At 36.5% G+C, this 20,964-nt stretch overlaps 1 protein-coding gene across 1 annotated transcript; it reads left to right on the top strand.

Moving 5' to 3' along the window:
• Nucleotides 1-5,834: 5,834 nt before the first annotated feature.
• On the top strand, nucleotides 5,835-15,475 carry LOC129277907 (E3 ubiquitin-protein ligase TRIM45-like). The gene is made up of 6 exons (XM_054914089.2): nucleotides 5,835-7,105; nucleotides 7,777-7,906; nucleotides 8,660-8,774; nucleotides 9,939-10,065; nucleotides 10,617-12,744; nucleotides 13,535-15,475. The coding sequence occupies exons 1-5, from the start codon at nucleotides 5,908-5,910 to the stop codon at nucleotides 10,904-10,906; spliced, it is 1,860 nt and encodes a 619-aa protein (XP_054770064.2). The 5' UTR covers nucleotides 5,835-5,907; the 3' UTR covers nucleotides 10,907-12,744; nucleotides 13,535-15,475.
• Nucleotides 15,476-20,964: the final 5,489 nt, after the last annotated feature.

Genomic DNA, 20,964 nt, shown 5'->3' with positions numbered 1-20,964 from the left:
TATAAGTCTCGGAGTGTCAGTTAATGCTGCAAAAGATGTATAAGGCCTACTCTTTTGCAGCACTATCCAGCTACCGCGGCGAGGACGCCCTCCGAGAAGGTAGCCATATCAAAACTAAAAACAAAAAATTCCCCTTAGATTACTGGTGGATCCAAGGGGCATAATTATCGAAAATTGTAATTTGTAACATAAGCATGCCCTTTTTACCCAAGCATGCCCCCTTGAAAGTGAGGATATATATAGGCCCAATTTTTTTGCTTGTAAATTTTTAGGGACGAAATGACTTTGAATTTTTTGTAAAAACATTTTGTAATGCTTATCAAATTTGCATCGAGAAAATATGCCCTCCATAGGCCCCCCACCAAAAAAAAGTTTATCAACCCAAATTTTAGGGGAGACCACATGAAATTTTTAGGGGGGGGGGTCCACTGGAATTTAGGGGGCACGCAGGAAAAAAAATTGTCAAGCAAAAAAAAAAGGTTATCAACAAAAAAATTAGGGGGGGGGCGATTGTCCCCCCACCTCAAATTTAGGGGGGACACGACCCCCCCCCCCCCCCCCCCCGCTGCCTATGGGGGGACGTTGTTACCCTTTTTTTTGCTAATTTTTTTTTTCGGCCCCCCCCCCCCCCTTTGAAAACCTTTTTTTGTCAAAGATTTTGGTGCCCCCCTAAATTTTTTGACTGCCGCCGCTAATAGTGCCCCCCCCCCCCCTTTGGAAAATCCTGGACCCTCCCTTGCCTAGATATAGATGTTTAAAGAATTAATTATTTTGAAAGTCAGAGTGCCCCCGCCCCCCATGCTTTAGTTATCATGGCATAAAACTTGTCATATCTAATCCTTATATCAGCAAGAGGTCACAGCATACTATCCGTCACCAAACGACTGCATTTGAGCCATTTATTTTCTCTTTTCTCTTCTTTCTATTTTTTGTTGTTATTTAATCATTGTTTATTTGGATAAGCTCGGATCCGAGACTAACTGGGACGGTGAACGCACTTTCGTTCGAGTTGTGTATTTACGTAACAATACGCCGAGGCGAGAAAGGACACGCCCACAATCCCTCGTTCAGTGCCGAGCTCTGTGAATACGTGTCGACGAAATTTCAAAATTAAATTTGTACACAAATCTGTCACAATTCGGACCAACTTTAGCCTCAGATTAACAGATATTTAGATCTCTTTGGAACACTAAAAGTCATTCACTTGGGGTTTTTTAATATGCTGATTCAGGTGAGGTACTTTTCAATGCTTTTAAACATAGATTTAAAAAATTAGATTTTCGTTTTGGGATCCCTAATTATAGTACAGTAAGTCAGTAGGCCTAATGGTATATATGGCACACCTATGCCATGGCCATGGGTACATTACCGCCGCCGTGCACAGGATAACCGCTGGCACGGCACTTGCAATAAGTTTTTTATTCTTATTTAAAAATAAAAATGTGAAATTTATCTACATTTTACATGAAGTAAGCTTTGGATATGAAACTTACCAAACGATATGAAGCCAATTTCAATTCCTCTCTGTCTTTCTGGTACTTTATATCGATGATTTTACTTGATGTCGAAGCAGGCATGTGGCCAATTCGCTGGTTTTCTCTATACGCACAGAGAGGGCGCGCGATATTATTTAATAAACTTGCTTGTTTACGTCGTTTACGTCAGATCAGCTGCTAGCTGTACTTCTGGTTGCGTTCTAGGCGCTCCGCATTTTTTTCGCTGTTCAGCGTTATTTTATGATGTAGCGCCATCAGCGATTATACGTGAGATGCCTGTTGATTTTTTTGGTACAATTTCCTATTATGCGCCGGCGACTTGAATCTAGACTGTTCGATAAGAAAAATTCGCATTTCGATTGTTGTTTGCGTAATTTCCACCGCAGTATTAAGGATCGGACGGAGTATCTTGGATGAGATTTGAAGGCAAGCGTTTAAAATCCCTTTTTATGATTATTTTGGAGCTTAGTTTGAAAATTAATTCAATGAACAGATTTAGATAAATAAATTTAGTATATTGTTAAGATTTTGGCGTGTGTCATTCTCTCACATTCGTGTGATGAATGAAAACGTCAAAATTCATTATGAAATGACATGCGTTGTGCGAGGTTAGTACAACTAACCTCGCATGCTTGTGTGAGTGTATATGGCAGTGAGTCCAAACTTTGCGCGTGTCCATACTTCGTGGACGGTCATTATCTAAAAAACTAGCCAATATCCTTAAAATCTTACATCATCAATGTGAAAAGCGACCTAAAATTACCCTTTGGTGTAAGTTTCTTTAGGATGAGTTCAGTATTCATGAAAATATTGGCAAAAGATCGGCAAATTTGTCACCGTTAGCGCCAGTTTTGAAGAAATCTGATATTCTCAACAAGCATCACGATATCACCATTTTGCAAGCAGAAATCATCAAACATGTGAGTTAAATGTGGTACTAACCGATTCTATAGCATTTTGCCGTCAATCTGATATAAATATGACACTTTTTGAGCTTGAGTTTTTGTTTAAATGTCCACAAAAACTTTGGTCTGCGAAGTTAGGTCACTCTTTTTCTGAACGGTTTTCCAGCACAGCGCGCAATCGCCGATCGGAATAGAATTTTGAGATCGCGTTACCGGCGAATCCCCTTGACCTACTTTACATTTTCGTCCATGATTTTATAGTTTACGATCTTGCCGTCAATTTGGTAACTATTTTTTAAATTGGTTTTGCATAAATTGTGAATATTTTGTGAACAAATTTAAGCCTGAAGAATATTTTTGAAAAGTCCGCGAAGTTTGGACACTCCATCATACTAACCTCGTGGTCGTACAAGGGACCGTGTTTGACCCTGGATTTCGAAGTAGTCGGCAAACATCGCTTCATTGCTGAAGTAATATTTGCCGAAACTCCTCGCTACGCACCGGGGCTCTTTCCGCGATTCCGGTAAGTAGCAATACATAAAAAAATTATACATATGATTTGGAAATAATTTCATTATAAAAAGAGCAAATTTCGCTTACCTCGGCCTAGCAAGTGACTTTGTTTGTCTCTTCTACGGAAATACAAGGAAGCCCGTTGGTGGCGCTAATAAATTTCACAACCTTGATTCAGCTCGGTAATTTTATGACTGTGTCTAAATTCTTTGAATGCGCAATTCTTATGATTAATTTACTAATTATGGGCACCAATATTAATAAATGAAATACCTTAAAAAACATAATTCAAGATTACTGTTGGCGATGATAACACTTTTTTGCAATTAATTTAAAACGATGACTAATAAAAAAAAAATTGAAAAAAATACACATGCCTGGAACGAAACCAGTAGTACAAGCTTTAACGAACGTCAATAATACGGTATACCAAAGTCTATACAATGAAAAGATTGGACACTTCACGGACTTCGCGTAATGCCTTGCGTCGATTTGCGTGTAAAATAGTGTAGGTGCCTAGTCTTTCCCTTGTCGTGTCTTTTATATGAATATAAATCGCGCGCCCTCTTTAGGAGAAAATTGATATCCACGCTAACCAATTTTTATCTCTGTGAAATCTTCACTAAAGATCAAGAAAATATACATATTTTTAAAAAGAAGTTTTAAGGAGAAGTCACGGAAGAATCTAAATGATTCGGTAAGTGTCATAGCAGAATGTGAAATACCAGATTATGCGTGATATTTTATGTGGGCAAAAGCCCAGTATATTTTGGATGTGTCGTGTGTGTCGCGTGAATATGACTGATATTCCTTCGCACGCGAGATGATATGAACCCATGGGTGGGTCAAGGTCACAAAATCAGAGGCGCTGCCGCTGGTCAGAAAACTGGGATCGTCTCACCCATGGGTTCATTTCATCTCGCGTGCGAAGGGATATCATATGCATGCGACTCATGCAAATATCATGGGCTTTTTCCCAAATGAAATATAATAAAACTCAAGTTAGGATTTCACATTGTGCTAGTATGACACTTACCGAACCATTTAGATCCTTTGGTGGCTTCTCTTTGAAGTTTGCTTTAAAAAATGTATTTTTTCTTGATCTAAAGTGAAGATTTCACGGAGATGCCCTTCGGTTAGCGACGAAATAAATTTTTGGCCTAAAGAGGGCGCGCGATTTATATTCATATCAAAGACATGACATAGGAAAGACTAGGCACCTAAACTATTTTACACGCAAATCGACGCAAGGCATTACTCTAAGTCCGTGAAGTGTCTAGACCAAAAGCTTCAGTCTCTGTATTTTGGTTGTTCCGCTGAACTTCGTTGGCTCCACTATGGGGATGATAGTAAAATGTCAGAAATTGTTGAATAAATCCCCAGAAATGACAGTTATTTCTGTCTATGAAGTGTCCAATCTTTTCATTGTATAGGGATAGACTTTGGTAGACCGTATTATTGAAGTTCGTTAAAGCTTGTACTGCTGGTTTCGTTCCAGGTACGTATATTTTTTCAATTTTTTTTATTTGTCATCGTTTTAAATTATTTGCAAAAAGTGTTATTATCACCAATAATAATCTTGTATTATGTTTTTGAAGGTATTTCATTTATTGGTGCCCATAATTAGTCAAGTAATCATAAGAATTGCGCATTCAAAGAATTTAGACACAGTTATAAAATTACCGAGGAGCTGAATCAAGGTTGTGAAATCTATTAGCGCCACCAACGGGCTTCCTTGTATTTCCGTAGAAGAGACATGCGAAGTCACTTTCCAGGCCGAGGTAAGCGAATTTGCTCATTTTTGTACGATTTTTATTTCCAAATGGAATTTAAAATTATGATTGTATTGCTTCTTACCGGAAAGAGCCCCGGTGAGTAGCGAGAAGGAGTTTCGGCAAATATTACTTCTGCAATGAAGCGATGTTTGCCGACTACTTAAAAATCCAGGGTCAAACGCAGTCCGGTGTACGAGGTTAGTATAGCATACTAACCTCGTACTAGTGTAAGTGGGATTGTCTAGCCTTGAGGACTCCATGATGATGTTTTTTTAATATTTTGACATTCTTCATCATGGAGCCTTGACACTCTTTCCATAGACGCTGCAGCGAGACCTACACACCTGGATGGATTATTATTAATAGCAATAAATTGAGGGCAGTATTGCATAAATTTATTTTGCAGGCATTAAAGGACAAGTTCACCCCAACAAAAAGTTGATTTGAATAAAAAGAAAAAAATTCAACCAACACTGAAAATTTCATCAAAATCGGATGTAAAATAAGAAAGTTATGACATTTTAAAGTTTCGCTTAATTTCACAAAACAGTTATATGCACATCCTGGCTGGTATGCAAATGAGGAGTCTATGACGTCATCCACTCACTATTTCTTTTGTATTTTATAATATGAAATATGAAATATTCTAATGTTCTCCTCATTGTCAAGTGATACAACGATTAATTCCTCCCTGAACATGTGGAATTAGCATTGTTTAATACTATATGGTTCAGTCAAGTTGGTCCTTAAATTGTCAAATCTATAAAAAAGTGAAATATTGTATAATTCAAACAATAAAAAACAAAAGAAATAGTGAGTGATGGTCATCATCTACTGAGTCACCTAGTTGTGCACACCACTGTTCTTGTGAAAAATATGCGAAACTTTAAAATGTCATAACTTATTTTACATCAGATTTTGATGAAATTTTCAGCACTATGCTAGTTTGATTTTTCTCTATTTATTCAAGTCAGCATTTTCCTGGGGTGGACTTGACCTTTAAAGAAAATTACAATGTTTCAACTTACCCCGCATTCCAACCAACCCCGATCTTCCCTATATATATATATATATATATGATATAATTTCCCATGACATTTATGCTGGTTTCAAAGGTTTGTAAAAGAAATAATTTTCAAGAAGTAGGATCTTTTTCCTCACACTCTCAATGCAGGATCTCACAAGAGCAGCCTTGCCAACGAGTCCTCGTCCTAAAAGATGTCAGACTCTGTTGATGACAAAGATATTATTGAAGAAGCCATGGATTCTCGAGTGACATGTGGGATCTGTAGAGGGCGCTACAATGATCCCCGCCTTCTGCCATGTCTTCACTCATACTGTCTGTCTTGTCTGCAAGGGCTTGAGGCTCATGTTCTCTTCTATCGAGATGATGGAAGCAGTGATACCAGCTCCCTGAGTAGTATGCTTAGCAACTTGGGCACCAAGGCAACAGCGATCATGTGTCCAGCGTGTGGTACAGAAGTGGAGTTACCCAAGGGAGGGCTGGCAGTGTTTCCAGTGGATTTCATTGCTCAGAGGATGCTGGTACTTGACTCCCTGAACCCAAACTCTAGCAATCTCATCTGTGAACTTTGCACGGATACCTCCAAGGCCATTTCACGCTGTGTAGAATGCATGGTGAATGTGTGTGGTTTCTGTGTACAGGCACACAAGAGACAACGCAAGACTGCCAGCCATGAAGTGATCAGCCTCCACGAAGCCCAGCGTCAAGGGACGGCCAACCTTCACTGCCCTGTCTTGTGCCCGAAGCATACCCAAGAGGAGCTGAAGTTTTTCTGTGAAACGTGTGACCAGCCTGTGTGCAGGGAGTGCTGTCTGGTTGAGCATCGGGAGCATCTTGTGGAATATACTGAGGACGTAGCGGAACACCACGCTAGGGTCATCGCTAACCTGATTTCGCGTCTCCAACCTCACATGCAGGCCATCATGGCTGGCAAGGCTGCATCAGAACATCTTGAATGCATGATCAAGGAGCGGGGAGAGCAGGTCAAATGTGAGGTTAACCACTACTTTGACAGCTTCATCCAGGCCTTGCAGTTGCATCGGCAGTCCTTGCTGACACAGATCGGGCAGGTGTGCGACACAAGGTCCAAGTCCCTGCAGTCGCAGCGGATACAACTCCGGCAGATTCTCAATGACATGGAGCACAGTAGCCGACTAGCATCTCAAGCCCTGGCTGACAGCAACAACAAGGAGCTCATGTCCATCAAACCACTCATCTCTCAAAGGTTGTGCCACCTGAATAGAGTCTCCTACAAGAGCACACCTAAAGGAGACTCAACTCTCCAGTTTAAACCAAAGATATTGTCAAAGAAGATGGTGAATGGATTGCAGGTTCCGGGAGTTGTAGACACCAAGATGGCCGACTCTATGAGGACCATCGCAAAGGGAGATGGTAAGCGCACATATCACAATATTCATTCAAAAGTTTGAATTAGATTTAGTTGCATATATGCTAGTAAAGGGGGAGCAAACTACTGAAACCATAAATACAGAGAATGAATTATCCTGTACTTTTATTCATACAGAGAAGCTTAAATATATTTTAGAGGAAAGTACTTATTTTGCTGCTAAGTAACATGATTAGTGTGGTATAAATGTATTGAGTGATGAATTACTGTTTTATCATTAATTCAGATAAATTTTAGAGTACTTCGAACAATAAAAAAAGGAAATTATTATTTAGTTCATGAATTCTTGCATGCTTGTTTTAAGTGCATACAGCCTGTACTTACATTAACAAAATAAAGAGACAATTTCTGTTTAGGTAGGCAGGCAACTTGTTTATGAAAAGTCCTAAAAAACTCTCATTCTTTGATTTGAAAATTATATACATACATATATATATATATATATATATATATATATATATATATGTATATATATATATATATATATATATATATATATATATATATATATATATATATATATATATATATATATATATATATATATATATATATATATATATTGGAGGGTTTTTTTTCCTGTGTATTATCTCAAATAATGAGATGGGACTTGTCAGTGCAATTTTAACTAATCACATGTTTGTTTTACTCTAAGGTCTTCATAGAGCAAACCTAGGCAAGCTAACTACAGTGACTGTTCTTCTTCAAGATACTACGGAGCAGGCCTATCATAATGGTGGAGATGAAATCATGGCTGAATTACTCTCCATAGAGGGTAGAACAAGGTAAAGTGGTGTTGCTATAATTGGTATTTTGTGTTTGCAGATTTTCAGTCCCTTTATGATAACTTCTGATGATATACGTTCAAGGTCTGCTTAAGGATTGCACACTCCGGGTACTACATCACAAAAGCGAATTATCATCTCCATTGTATGATTGTGAGATGATATTCACCATCACATTATTTATTTATTCATTCATTCATTTATTAATTAAGTTATTTTTTTTTTTTTTTTTAATTCATTTGCCTTTTGCCCCTTCCAAACCTATGTGTATGTTATCTTTAGGGTTGAAACTTCAATGAAAACCTAATCCCAGTTTTTACAATATTGATATATTGTCGACAAAGGTTCAATGTCACAATAATTTTATTGGATCAACTTATGCAGACCTTAATTGATATTTATCTCTGAGTTTTAATTGAATATATATACATGGGAATATTTTTCACTTTTTATGCTAGGTAAATTAGAGAAATGATTGCAATTATTGTTGATGTGAAACCTATTTTGATTTGCCATTCTTTGTGTGTTTTCTCATTTTTCATTTTGGTTGAATTGAGCAATTACCCCTAAGCTTTATTGAATCATGATTTTTATTTTTATTTTTGTTAACCCTATCACTTTTTGAATATTTGCTTCTTCACCTTGCTCAATTGAAATGCAATCCATTATCTTTTGTTTTGTTCTTGGTGCATGTGGTTTGCAGTTTGGTTGGTTTTTCTTTTGCATGTCTTTATGATTTCTTACGACCATCAGAACGTACCAATGCAAGGTGATTGAGAATAGTGATGGGAGTTACGGAGTGAGCTACACACCCAAGCAGCTCGGAGCTCATTCACTCAACATCCTTGTCAATGGACATCATATAAGGGCATGTTTTTAGTTTTTCTTTCCATTTGTGTTATAACCAGGGGGGGCATTCAACTGTATATTGCTTAATGCATTTATGACCAGAAAAAAATGAAACAAATGTACTTTTTGTGAGTTGATAATCGGGGACAAAAAAGTACAATGATGCATTTAGGATGTCAAAAATTTCCAATAATCACACCAAAAAGATAAAAGTACGATTTAGAAATGAAGAGCATGTTTCTGAGTTAAATCACGCCTAAGGTAAAGGTATACATGTATTTCCCCCATGTTGGCATTTTCTTGCATTTCTTACAATCAGGAGTAGCCCGAGAATGTGCTTAATGGGGCTCATATATAGGGGATAAACTATTCAAAGAACCACATGGAAATGTTTAGACCAATCAAAATGAAGCATCTTGGACAGGTTTGGAAACCTGTTTCTACATATGTACACAATTATACAGTTGAGCGCTTACCCCCCCCCCCCCCCCCCCTCCATTTTATCCTTTATTTGTAATGTGTGGATTTATGAAGTGATGTGATAAAAATGATGGGCTAAAGAACTATCCCCTCCCCTGGCATTCTATGACAGGTTAAGGCTCTACATCTATTTTATAAAACTTGCAGTGGTGAATTATTTTAGCCCCCTTTGTTAAATCAAGATGTTTATGAAACAGGGCAAAGGTTTTCAGCTCTTAGATTGATATTTTCAAAGATGGCATTGCAGCAAAGCAAAACACAAAGCCATGTCAACAATCTAAAATATGTATAAAACTTTTGCCACAAAAAACTGGCAAATGAACAAAAACTCTGGCAAACAAAATTATGCCATTGATAATAACACGTTGAAAAACTCTTGCAAAATATTACCAGAATTTTTCTTTCATGCAAAAGGCCCCATGGATTTGCAACAGAAGTATTACAATTGATTGCTGATTTCCCACATTCAAGTTGATATTAATTTCAAAGAATTTGATTGAATTTGCTTAATACCTTGCAGTTATGTTGAGTCCAAAATTTGCTTTTTAATTCTGTCCAGTTTTTTGTTTAATGCTCTTCATCCTTTGAGTGTAATAACTTTGGAACATGTACTATCAGATGGAAGTTTTCTGTTGTACTTTTCAGAGTTTGTGTGATATTAATGATGTGCTAGTAGTAACTCTCAATTGATATCATATTTCAGGGGAGTCCATTCAGTGTTACGGTGAAGGTTGGATGGCAGGAGCATACCGGTATTTATCATTGCTGTACGTTCTGTTCCAGTGAGGGCAGCAAACAAGCTACATGCGCATGTGGAGCCGTCATGCCCGGTAAGAAACGAACATCCAATACGAATCAAAGTCCATACTCATTCTTTATGTTTCTTCTTCATTCCATACATCCCCTCTTTCTCTCCGTCTCTACAATTCTTTATTACCTCCTTTTTTCTGTCTCCCTCTTTACCACTTAAGTGTTCCTCATCCTCCTTTCACCTCATTTCATCCTATCCTCTTCCCATTGATTCCTTTGTCTTTGTTATATGACATCACATCTTTCCATCTTCACACCATTCAGCTTTAGATTTGCAATGCAACTTCTCCAAAATGTTTATTTGAATAAAATAATGTTATGTGCCAACGCAAGGCAAGGGGCAACTGCTGTGTGCTAGGACATGAGAATATTTTGACCAATTAACTGTGTATTGCCGAAGTTGCAAAATAAAATCTACTGCTGCTAATTATTCTCTCATGTCTGTTCCCTCTCCTCCCTTTCTCTCTTCCCCTCGGTCTTTCTTTTATCTCCCTTCTCCCATTCTCCACACACACATTTTAAAACTCCTTTCCCCTCTACTTCTTACTGATCTTCACCCACCAATCTGCAGGTGGCTTCAAAGGTTGCGGTCACAGCCACCCGGGCCATCCGGGAAAATGGCACTGGTCCTGCTGTGCCGTCACCGACAGAGAGGCCGAATGCAATGCCGACACTAAGCGTCCTACCAAGAAAAGGGACAATAACACCCTGACCTTGCTCCGCAACAGACTCCACAGTACCAGCTCAGGATCCAGCGATAGGTCGTCTAGATCAGGCGATGGAGGACCTGTGCGGTTTACTGAGAAACCAACAGTTGGCAAGAGAGTTCCTACAACTAAAGTCAAGACTGTATCGTTATAGCAGACTTTATAGCTACGGTTCATTTCATAAAGATGTTTATAAGTCACGAGCAACTAGTGATCATTTCTTGTGCTGAATGAGATACCCCAAATTTTTTTGTTTGATATAACAAGAGTGGATTTCAGGACTATCCTTTACCAAAATATTGAAATTTTCCATTTATATGATTGTTAAAATTGAGAATCCTAAGCCACAAAGATTGGATTTCAATTGTATTACACATGGTTGATGCGAATTAAAATGAATTACATTCTGATGCGCCACAAGAAAGGGTCACCAGTCAATTGCAAAGTCGTTCGTCATTTATGAAAAATAGCTTTATGAAACACCAACCAATCATACTTGGTTTTACCAACTTTGGATCTACTGACAAACTGTCTAGGTGCCTGTTGCAGAAAGAGTTTAATACCATCAATCCCAACTAAAAAAATCAAAACGCAACTTCATTTTCAACCAATGAAATGTGCTTATCAGGGACTTGCGATTGATTTCTTGAGTTGCGTGTAATTTTTTTTTCTTCAATGGGCCCTTGTTCAGGGCATAGAGAGGTTTTCTGGTTTATTGGGAATCTCTAGTGAACAAAGTTTATTTACATTTACAGCTCAAATAGAATTGTGTCATTATAACATGTGAGCAAGTCTTATTATTGGAGAATTGGTCCAGAGTTTTAGATTTAAATTAATTTGTGAGTTTTAATTTCATTAGGATGTGATGGAAATTATGATGAAATTCTCCTAAGTTTTTTTTGATCGATTTACTTTAATTTTCCTAAGTTTTTCTCATCGATTTATTTTATTAATTTTTTGGAAAGGGTGACAGGTTGGTTATTTGTTGACTAATTTACAGCAAGTTGATCTGAATAAAGAGAGAAGAATCGATTAAGCATAATAATGAACATTTAATATCAAAACGAGATTTAAAATGATAAAGAAGTGGGATTGTAACATTATGTGTGTATTCCCATAGCAGTGATATGCATGATCAGGGTGGTTTACAAACGAGAGAGCCAGTGACGTCACACACCCACTGTATCTCGCATTATATTATGATCTTTTTTCTCAATTAAAGGTAAATACCAGTTGTAACAATTTCAAAATGAGTTTGAACAGAATCCAATAAAATTACCATCTAAGTCTTTGTATGTATGAATGAAAAATATGTGCCAAATAGCTCTGGAAGAAAATGCGCAATTGCTGAGGGATGACCAAAATATGCACAGAGTTCCTTCAAACTTTGGGTATTTTTTCGAGCAATATTTATACATTGTCCCACATATGCTTTTTGTGTTAGTGATCATCAGAATTATCGGTTTTGAGCTAAGGTGTCATGATTTCACAAATATAAGTTTACATTGGTGTACCAGATCTAGATATATGGTGACAATTAACCTTGATTTTAAAGACTTTCTCATGAAATAATTGTTTTCTGCAACAACTTTCTTTTACCTTCTTGTAAAACACATTGTGACTCCTCCCTGAATATGTGAAAGCAGCATTACTGTTAGTGTAACTATTTGTGATTCAACCAAGAGCTTCTTTATTGTCAATTATTTTACACATAATGAAATATTCCAGATCTCATATATACAGTACATAGAATAAAAAAAAAATCAACATCACTGGCTCTCTCATTCGCACAACCTCTGAGTTGGATGTATTTTGTTTTTAAATTCAAACAAATTAGGAAATTCCATTTCTTTCTTTGTTTTTCATGAAACTTTGATAATTTCCAATTTGTCAGTGTTATGCTTAGAACTCTTATTTTCTTTTCTTTTTTGCAATCAATTTGCTAAACTTTTTATTAATTTTGAAAAATTTGAATTTCCAGCATATCAGTCAGTCTGCAAGCCCCTGTGTTAATGAGCAAATGAGCAAGATTTATCCAAGTCCTCTCGTGGCTGAATTCATGTCCCTGCAAAATCTCGTGAATTGTGAGACTTTCTTTCTCAAAGAATTTAACCACTTTCTCCTTGAGTAATATTGATTATTTTTGTACCATGGGAAAGAGTAAATGTTACTCTTTTATATTGGTTATTTCTTATGAATAAAATATTTTGATAAATAAGTGAATTTTTTTACCCAAAAAGATGCATCGAACAGAATTTTCTTCCTCTGTTTTCACTTGCAAATTGTGCAACATTTTGTGTTTTAGGCACAAACATTATTGATATCATCAGAAAGTTCAAACTCTATACTTTCTTACAATGTCACTCTTGATATGTGGCATCTTTTAGATGGGTCAGCAGCCAGCTTTTTCCATCAAGATGCAAGACGAGATTTCTGAAATTTCTGAGTAACATAAAATCCAGAGTTCTGATTGGCTGAATAATGTTTTCAAAACAACAGGCGCAGGTAATTTGAAGAGATTACCACATAGTGAGTGTGACCTTGCAGAGGCCCAGTGTGGGGAACATTGGAATTTGCGTGGGTGTGTGGTCTCTATGACCAATCAGAGCGCAGTATTCTTGTTTTTGAGCTGCTTAATGTACTTGGCCTATGAAAAACTGGCTGCTGACCCATCTAAAATACATCTTCTTAAAAAAATTATATCACATTAAAGCTTAGATCTTCAGCTTTATCATAATCTAAAAATCAATTGTGCTCAAACAGAAATTAAGTGTGAAAACAGCAACTTTTGTTGTCTTTCCTTGTAATCAGAAGATTTTGGCCCAAACTATAACTCTGTGAAGTAAGGGAGAGTATGGGAAATTTAATTATTGCTGCTTTCTTTTTTCTTTTTAAAATTTTATTTTATTTTGAGTTTGTCCATCTTTTAAAGAGTAATTGCTTTCTGTAAGAAGACATCTTATTTTTGAAGGGGGAAAAATCGAAGTATGATTAAAATGAAAGATTAAAAAATTAATGCACTATAATTTGAGAAAGACGATAATTGAATTGTACAAGAAAAAAGATATGTCAATTTTGTTTTTCAATCTTCCTTTTACTTGAAAATTCATGAACTATGCAATTTCATGATTATGCAATATTTTTCACTCATGACAAATAATAGGAATTGCCATACTGCCTTATTATTCAATCTTGATTCTTGAATATATTACTCATGCATGACTTTCTTATTTATTTGTATCTTTTGTATTTATCGCTGCCATTACATTCTCAGTAATCATTTATTGAATGCATTTTATTTCATGTCAGTGGTGCTATAAGTTATGAATCAATGCTTATATTAATAAATTATAAAATGGGTCCATGGATGTTGCTAATAGCGAGTGCGCATGCAAATCATGCAAATTATCATCCATGATTTACTTCTGTTCAACCTTTCAGCCATGCTTTCTTAGTTGCCGCACTGTGCATCTTCATAGTATCACTTTAACGCTGGCGAATAAAAACCGGTGCTATATGAACTATGCATTCTTATAAAGAGGCTATAAAGCGAGGGCTTTGATGTGCATCATTCTGGCTACCCTTTTATTTTCATGATAGAAAGCAGATGCTGCCTCTAAATTTGTGCAATCTGAGGGGAGGGGTACAATGGTGCTAAAAAGTTAGTGAACCCCACCAGAAAATGAACATATTCAAAGTGTTCAATTTCTGCCATCTTTTAGATATTTAATTTTGAAATCAGATGATAAAATATTACATTCAATAGTTTGTTTCTCTGGGCTTGCCGGAAATTGTAGTGTTGTTGTCTACTTTCAATACTCGGCATGAAGGAGTGCATTTTCTGCTGGAGTTCACTAACTTTATAGCGTATTGACACTCTGCCCAACGAGGAAGATCTGGCGTACCATCGCGTCACGACCCGGTCGGGTGATGTGAAGGTGCAACGTGTGCACACTTGCTCTTTCACTTGCTTTGATTCCTTTTTACGTGAGTTAGGAGATATAGCGATATACATTTTGGAGTTCAGAAAGCAATTTCGAATATGATACACATAATGCATCATACAACTTAATATTATTTTGTGAAAAGTCTCTGAAAGTGAAAACTGTTTTATAAGGGAAAAGATCCATTGCAATTGATCTTCATGCTGAGCTTGAGCGGTTGAAATGACGTCACACATGTGCACCTTGACTATGATTTAGAATGGCAGAATGGAGGTGGCGAGGTTCTCAGTTCTGATAGTCGGCGAGGGTGAGGACCCGACGCATTTGGCAGGCCGTAAAATGACGTCATCTCGTACCAGCCGTCTATGTAGATGTATGATTCTAAAAGTGCTTATTCATACAGACAATACTGGCAACCCATTTTATAAAACAAACAATGCATAGGTTTAAATTTGTGATATTAGTGTCAATCTGGGCATCTTGCATATTCTCATTATTAATAATGATATTATTCAAAAGCACTTGCACAAGCTCTTCATATTTGTCTCACATTCTACATGGCCTAAAGTGTGCTGCATCGTCACTATCATACACAATCAGCCATGCATTGTTTGTATACTATTGTATTTTACAGATGTACACAAAGTAGAACTAGATGATGTAATAATGAGTTTATTGACTAGATTGTGATATTGTCATATGGGATTTGTGCTGTTTAAAGGAATATTAAGAAATGAGAGAATGAGATTCATAATATACAAATTAGTGGTCTTCTAGACGTTTTCAATTAACCATGTAAACTAAATCACGTGCAATGAGAGAATGGTGGGGGGGGTGTAAACAAGGGACCATCAAGGTGTAGAAATTATTCAGGGGGGTGTTTCACAAAGATTTCAGTTTGACTTAAGTTGCACTTAAATTCTGACGCGTACATGATATGCAACGCGCGATCTTATTGATAGATACGCAGTAGTGCGCGTCCTCATGACACAATCTGATTAATGCGGTCAAGCCTTTTATACCATACGCAACTCAATATTTAAGTGTGACTCTAAGTCATACTTAAATCTTTGTGAAACACGCCCCTGGTTTTTAATTTTTTTGTTTTTGTGTGTGTACTGCCCAACATGATCAGAAAGAAGAAGAAAACCTGATGGTAGTATGGAAATTAGCATTCAAAAGAAAATCATAAAAACAAAGGAAGAGGCATACTCAGATGATAAAGGACAAATTGATATGCAAGGGGGAAAGGGGCTTTATTATGTTTTTCATTTTGAAGAGTTGCACAAATTGTAAAATATCATTGAAAAAAGTATACAGAAAATTTTATAGAACAATAATCTTTGCAATTACAACCAAAACTGCATCTTATGCAATGTATAGGCCTACTAATTCACAAATAGTTTAGTTGATATATAGAGATAGATATCTAACATTAAATTTATTATTTCTAAATTTTCTTGTTCTGAAAGTGCATTGTTTGTCTAGTGTGTGTGTTCTCAGGAAGATTAGAAGTACTCCTTGGTCCCGTATTTCAAAGAGTTGCAATTGATTTATCTGTCTCCACTATATGGAAAACCATAATGTCATAATTTCGTACCAAAATTTTTCACAAAGTTCTTCTGTAAACAAAGAGGAGCAAATCAAATTGTCAAAATACAATGAATGTATTAGTAAAGATCATATCTAGAGAACATGTTAAAACAAACATGCATTTTAGATGTCGACTGTTGGCTGGTTTTCCTTGATTGGATCAATCGTTACTCTTTGTAAGATGGGGTCGGGAAGGGGGGGGTTGTCAGAGGGGAGACCTTTGAAGGACCTTTCAATGACCAAAAATTGGCAAGGTCTTACAGCAGTCTCCAAGATCACTGAAATTTGTAATCTCTGTGTAATGGCTCAGAAAGACCCATCAAAGAACTCTGAAAGACTGATGGATACTGTCAATGGTCTTTCAGAGATCTTTTATGCAGCAAGTGATCTTTCAGAATTCTTTCCATGGACTTTGCCTGGTCTTTCAATGATCCCTCATGTGTCTTACAGTAATCTCCGCATAAATCTTTAGAGACTGCCGAAATATCATGGAAAGACTAATCAGAACTTTGAAAGTTCATTGAAAGACCATCAACAGACAATTTTCCTGTAAGACCACTGAAGGACTGTTTCAAAAAGTTTTGGGACTCACGAAGACCATTGAAAGATCCATCAAGAATCGTGAAAGACCTCAGAGATCTTTGTAAGTTCGTTGAAAGGCCCTTGAAAGATCAAGCAAGTTTCATGGTCTTACAGCAGTCTTTCTTGCTCTCTGTGGAATGGGGGCTTAAACGCTAACATGCACAAGCTACATGTATATGCGAGTAATCTGATTGATAGATATGGGTGTTCCCTGTCTATGATCTGTCCAATGCAGTGCTGTATTATGTACCACATGCACTTTGGATTTTAATGGGTGTGTTGCAAGAAAGTGGACTAGTTTCAAATGATTATAAATCGACTGCAATCATCAATTTGTGATAAAATGAAAGTTTCTTGCAATGGCCCATTAGTGCACCTTTTAGTTATTCTTAAATCTTTGTGAAGTGCCCCATTTTTCAAAAAACAAAACCTGTTCATTCTACATGTTGCTCATCTATTAAGCAGAACCTGTTTTCTTCAACATCCATACCTTTATTTCTGAGATTTTTCTGAGAAAAGAATTTTGCCCACAACTTTGCTCAATTTTGATAGAAATTTAGTTTTTATCAAACACATTTAAGTCTGCAGAAGTCAATCTTCTCTTATTTCAGGGTTCCCAGCCCATCGGAAATCAGGGAAAATCATTTTACTTTTTTTCCAGTCCGGGAAAATGCCTCAAATGAGGGAAAAATCAGGGAATTTAGATCAGCTAAAAAGTAAAAAGCATGGTAGTCGGTTATAATCAGTTATATTTTGTTGCCATATCAAAACGACATCCATTGAATGACTGGTTATGGTGGTACTAATTAGATTTACATTATTGTTTTTATACTGAAAATACATGTAATTTATTGCAACAACTTAGAAAACATGCGAAACTGGGAATGGGTTTAAATAATTATCAGGGAATTTTAAACTTCATCAGAGAAAAATCAGGGAATTTTGTTATCTTGAAAAGCTGGGAACCCTGTATTTGAATAACCACCCTAGTTGAGGCAATTTTTCAGATCAAATTGTGCAGTCTATTCAATATTTCCATTTTGATAGAAGAATTTTGCTCAAGTCAAACAGATTTTTGTTATCCAAAGCGATTCAACAAAGGCATACTTGGCTGTACTTGACAAATTATATTCATGGAAGCAATACACTGAAATTGTGAGATTTCATGGTCTCATTAAAGCCCTGCTCACACTATGCGATTCATTGCGATCCTAATTTCAAAGAAATGGTTATCAAATTTGATATGAACATTCCAACCAATAAAATCTCATCGATCCAAGTTCAGAATAGTGGCCGCCTCCCTGAGTGAATAAAAACAAAGTAAATTCCATATCGTAATGACGTCATCATCGGCTGCGACTTTAAGCTGATTTGGACTTTACTTTGACCACAGAGCTTGCCGCTAAGTAAAAAAGGTTTTATTTCTAACATGCCAAACTTTAAATAATATGATTGTTCTTCTTGGAACTTTCATATTTAATGCAAAATGCGAATTCTTGTAAAATCGCGTCGCAACGAATCACATATAGTTTGAGCCGGGCTTATATCCGCCCTAGGGGGATCAGACACCTCCAGTGTAATATGATGGTTCCACTGTGTTACACTACACCGTGTTCAAGAAATAGTACAGTTGAAAGAGGCCTATAAATTTTGTAGCTACGCCATGGTGGACTCATTGCAGCCTTAACAAAGATGATAGTCTGCTGCGCAAACCCTTCACTCTATGAAAGTGGTCGGATTACGTAGCCCAATTGCTCCTGCCAACGACTTGTGTAAAGAATAGGTGTGATAGGAGACTCAACACGATGCTCCTGCAGTATTTGCTCCTGTCAGAGGGTGTAGGGTTTGAGTTAGGATTGTACTAGTTTTGGGTTCAGAATAATATAAAGATTCTTGTGTTATCATATTTCATATATATATTCTGTATATTTTGTATACTGTTCTGTCAAATTTACATGTGAATCTTTTTACCGTGTACAAAGATTTATAATTCAGCCATTGGCTGCCAAGAATGTTTTGATGCCTAATAAAGACCATTATTATTATTATAAGGAAGGGTTTATTTGGTTTTGGTAGTCCGGTTTTATGTTTGGCTTAACGTGCAGATTTTCCATCCAGCTGTCGCAGGAGCAAACGTCATGGAACCATGTGACGACCCACTTGTTGGGATAAGTTTCAATCAGGGTCTGTGCATGGAGACTAGAGATACTCAGTGATGCTGCATTAGATGTATTATTTTTGAGGGTGGAAGATCGAGGGGCATCAAAATTTTGAGGCTTGGTCCATGATTGTAACATGCAAATCTAAGTTAGTGAACAGATGTATTATTTAACGGGGAAAAAATTAAATGGGGGATAGGTGCAATTAGCCAGTTCACGGTTAGCTCATGATCAACTTTTCTCAAATGACCTTTGTGATTTTTCATTACGATAAGCACTATCATTTTCAAATGTAGATGTTGCGTAAGCTTTACCGGTAGAGTATTCAAATTCTAAGAACAAAAGGCATTGTATAGACCAGGTGACTAGAATAGTACATCAGGGATAAAGTTTGGAAATCTGTTTCATTGTCTGCCTTTGGCACATTTGACTATTGTTTAGGGTACTGTCAAATACCAGTGATTATGAAGGCTCTATTTATTACTCTTCAGCTTGGATGTGATAAATATTTTGAAAGGAATACATGAATAATCATCAAATCACAAATGCCAATGTCAGTGAATTTGAAAGCCACCTTCATGGTTGTCTCCAATGACCTATTTCTGCTCGTGCGCAGTTTACAACCGTGAACAGGCTTATTATTAAGCACCTGAAATGCTCAAAAGACCCCTGGAAATCACCATTCATTGCACTGTTAAAGATTGAAATATACTCGCCGAAAAAAATTCCAGTTATTTACAGCGTTTTGAGAAGGGAAATCTTTTTTAACTGGTGAAGTGTGATTACCCCTGACTGCATAGGGATCAACAAACAAATTCAGAAATGAAGACATTCTTGAATTCATATATGCTGTAATGTAGATAACATTTATTATATATTCATTTTGCCAAAAACTGATCCAATGAATTCATATGAGAGAATATTTCTTTATATTATGGTAAAAATATCTCTTGAATTGGGACATTTTTATTATACATTGATGTTGCCAAAATATGCATTACATTATCTAAATCATTTAGCACAACTTGCAATGGTGGAATAAAAAAAGAGGAAATAATGTCAGAATAATTTTGTATTTTAACAAAAATATGTTGATTATACTACAGTATTTGTAAAATTAAAGCTAAAAAATATAAAATAACATGCATAGCAATAATAATAATACTAGTATGCAACATTTATATAGCGCTTAATACAAATGTTTCTAAGCGCTGAATACTATTACCCCAGCTTTAGCACGGCTACCCTGATCAGGCGCATCGAGCATTCAAGGAATGCCTTCCTACCGGGTACCCATTTACTACACCTGGGTCAAGAGTGGCAAATGTAGATAAACGCCTTGCCAAAGGACAATAGTTCTGCGGTGGGATTTGAACCCCGGACCTTGTGGTTCAAAGTCCGAAGACTTATCCACTGAGCCACAACACCTCTACAATGAAGAAGAATACATTCTAGCATTTTTATCCACAAAATAATGGATATGACCTACCTATATGAGGTATGAAATGTATAAAATTAATGCAATTATATATGCAAAGCTTCCAGCATGCACAAGAACATTTCAGTATTTTAAAAGTTGAAAAAGTGGTATTTTGGTGAGGAAATCAGTATTTTCAAAGAGATACCATAGGACAACACATAAAACTGAAACTTTGGAAATCAGCATTTTGCATGAAATCATTAGAATTTTTCTCATTCTTTAAGTACATATCACTGAAAATCAGTAATAATCGGCAGATCTATACTGTATATGCATTTAGCAGTACAGCATAACAAAACAAAAAAAATAGTGACATTGTGGCCCCATCTTACAAAAAAATTAGATTCATATCAAACTCAAATTGTAATTGATCTATAATTTCCTATCTTTCCACAACATTATTTCAGATCACTCGCACTTTGAGTTCTATTATATTACGACTCTTTGTAACATG

The sequence above is a fragment of the Lytechinus pictus genome, chromosome 15, assembly GCF_037042905.1.
Source record: "Lytechinus pictus isolate F3 Inbred chromosome 15, Lp3.0, whole genome shotgun sequence".
Taxonomy (NCBI): domain Eukaryota; kingdom Metazoa; phylum Echinodermata; class Echinoidea; order Temnopleuroida; family Toxopneustidae; genus Lytechinus; species Lytechinus pictus.
The sequence above is the reverse complement of the archived record's forward strand: the minus strand, read 5'-3'. Positions and strand labels throughout refer to the sequence as shown.

What these genes read in the sequence shown, in the direction of transcription:
- LOC129277907 (XM_054914089.2), top strand. Translation starts at nt 5,908, where the DNA reads ATGTCAGACTCTGTTGATGACAAAGATATTATTGAAGAAGCCATGGAT. An exon ending in TCAATGGACATCATATAAGG is followed by an intron (nt 8,775 to 9,938) that starts GCATGTTTTTAG and finishes ATCATATTTCAG; the next exon opens with GGGAGTCCATTCAGTGTTAC. An exon ending in ATGTGGAGCCGTCATGCCCG is followed by an intron (nt 10,066 to 10,616) that starts GTAAGAAACGAA and finishes ACCAATCTGCAG; the next exon opens with GTGGCTTCAAAGGTTGCGGT.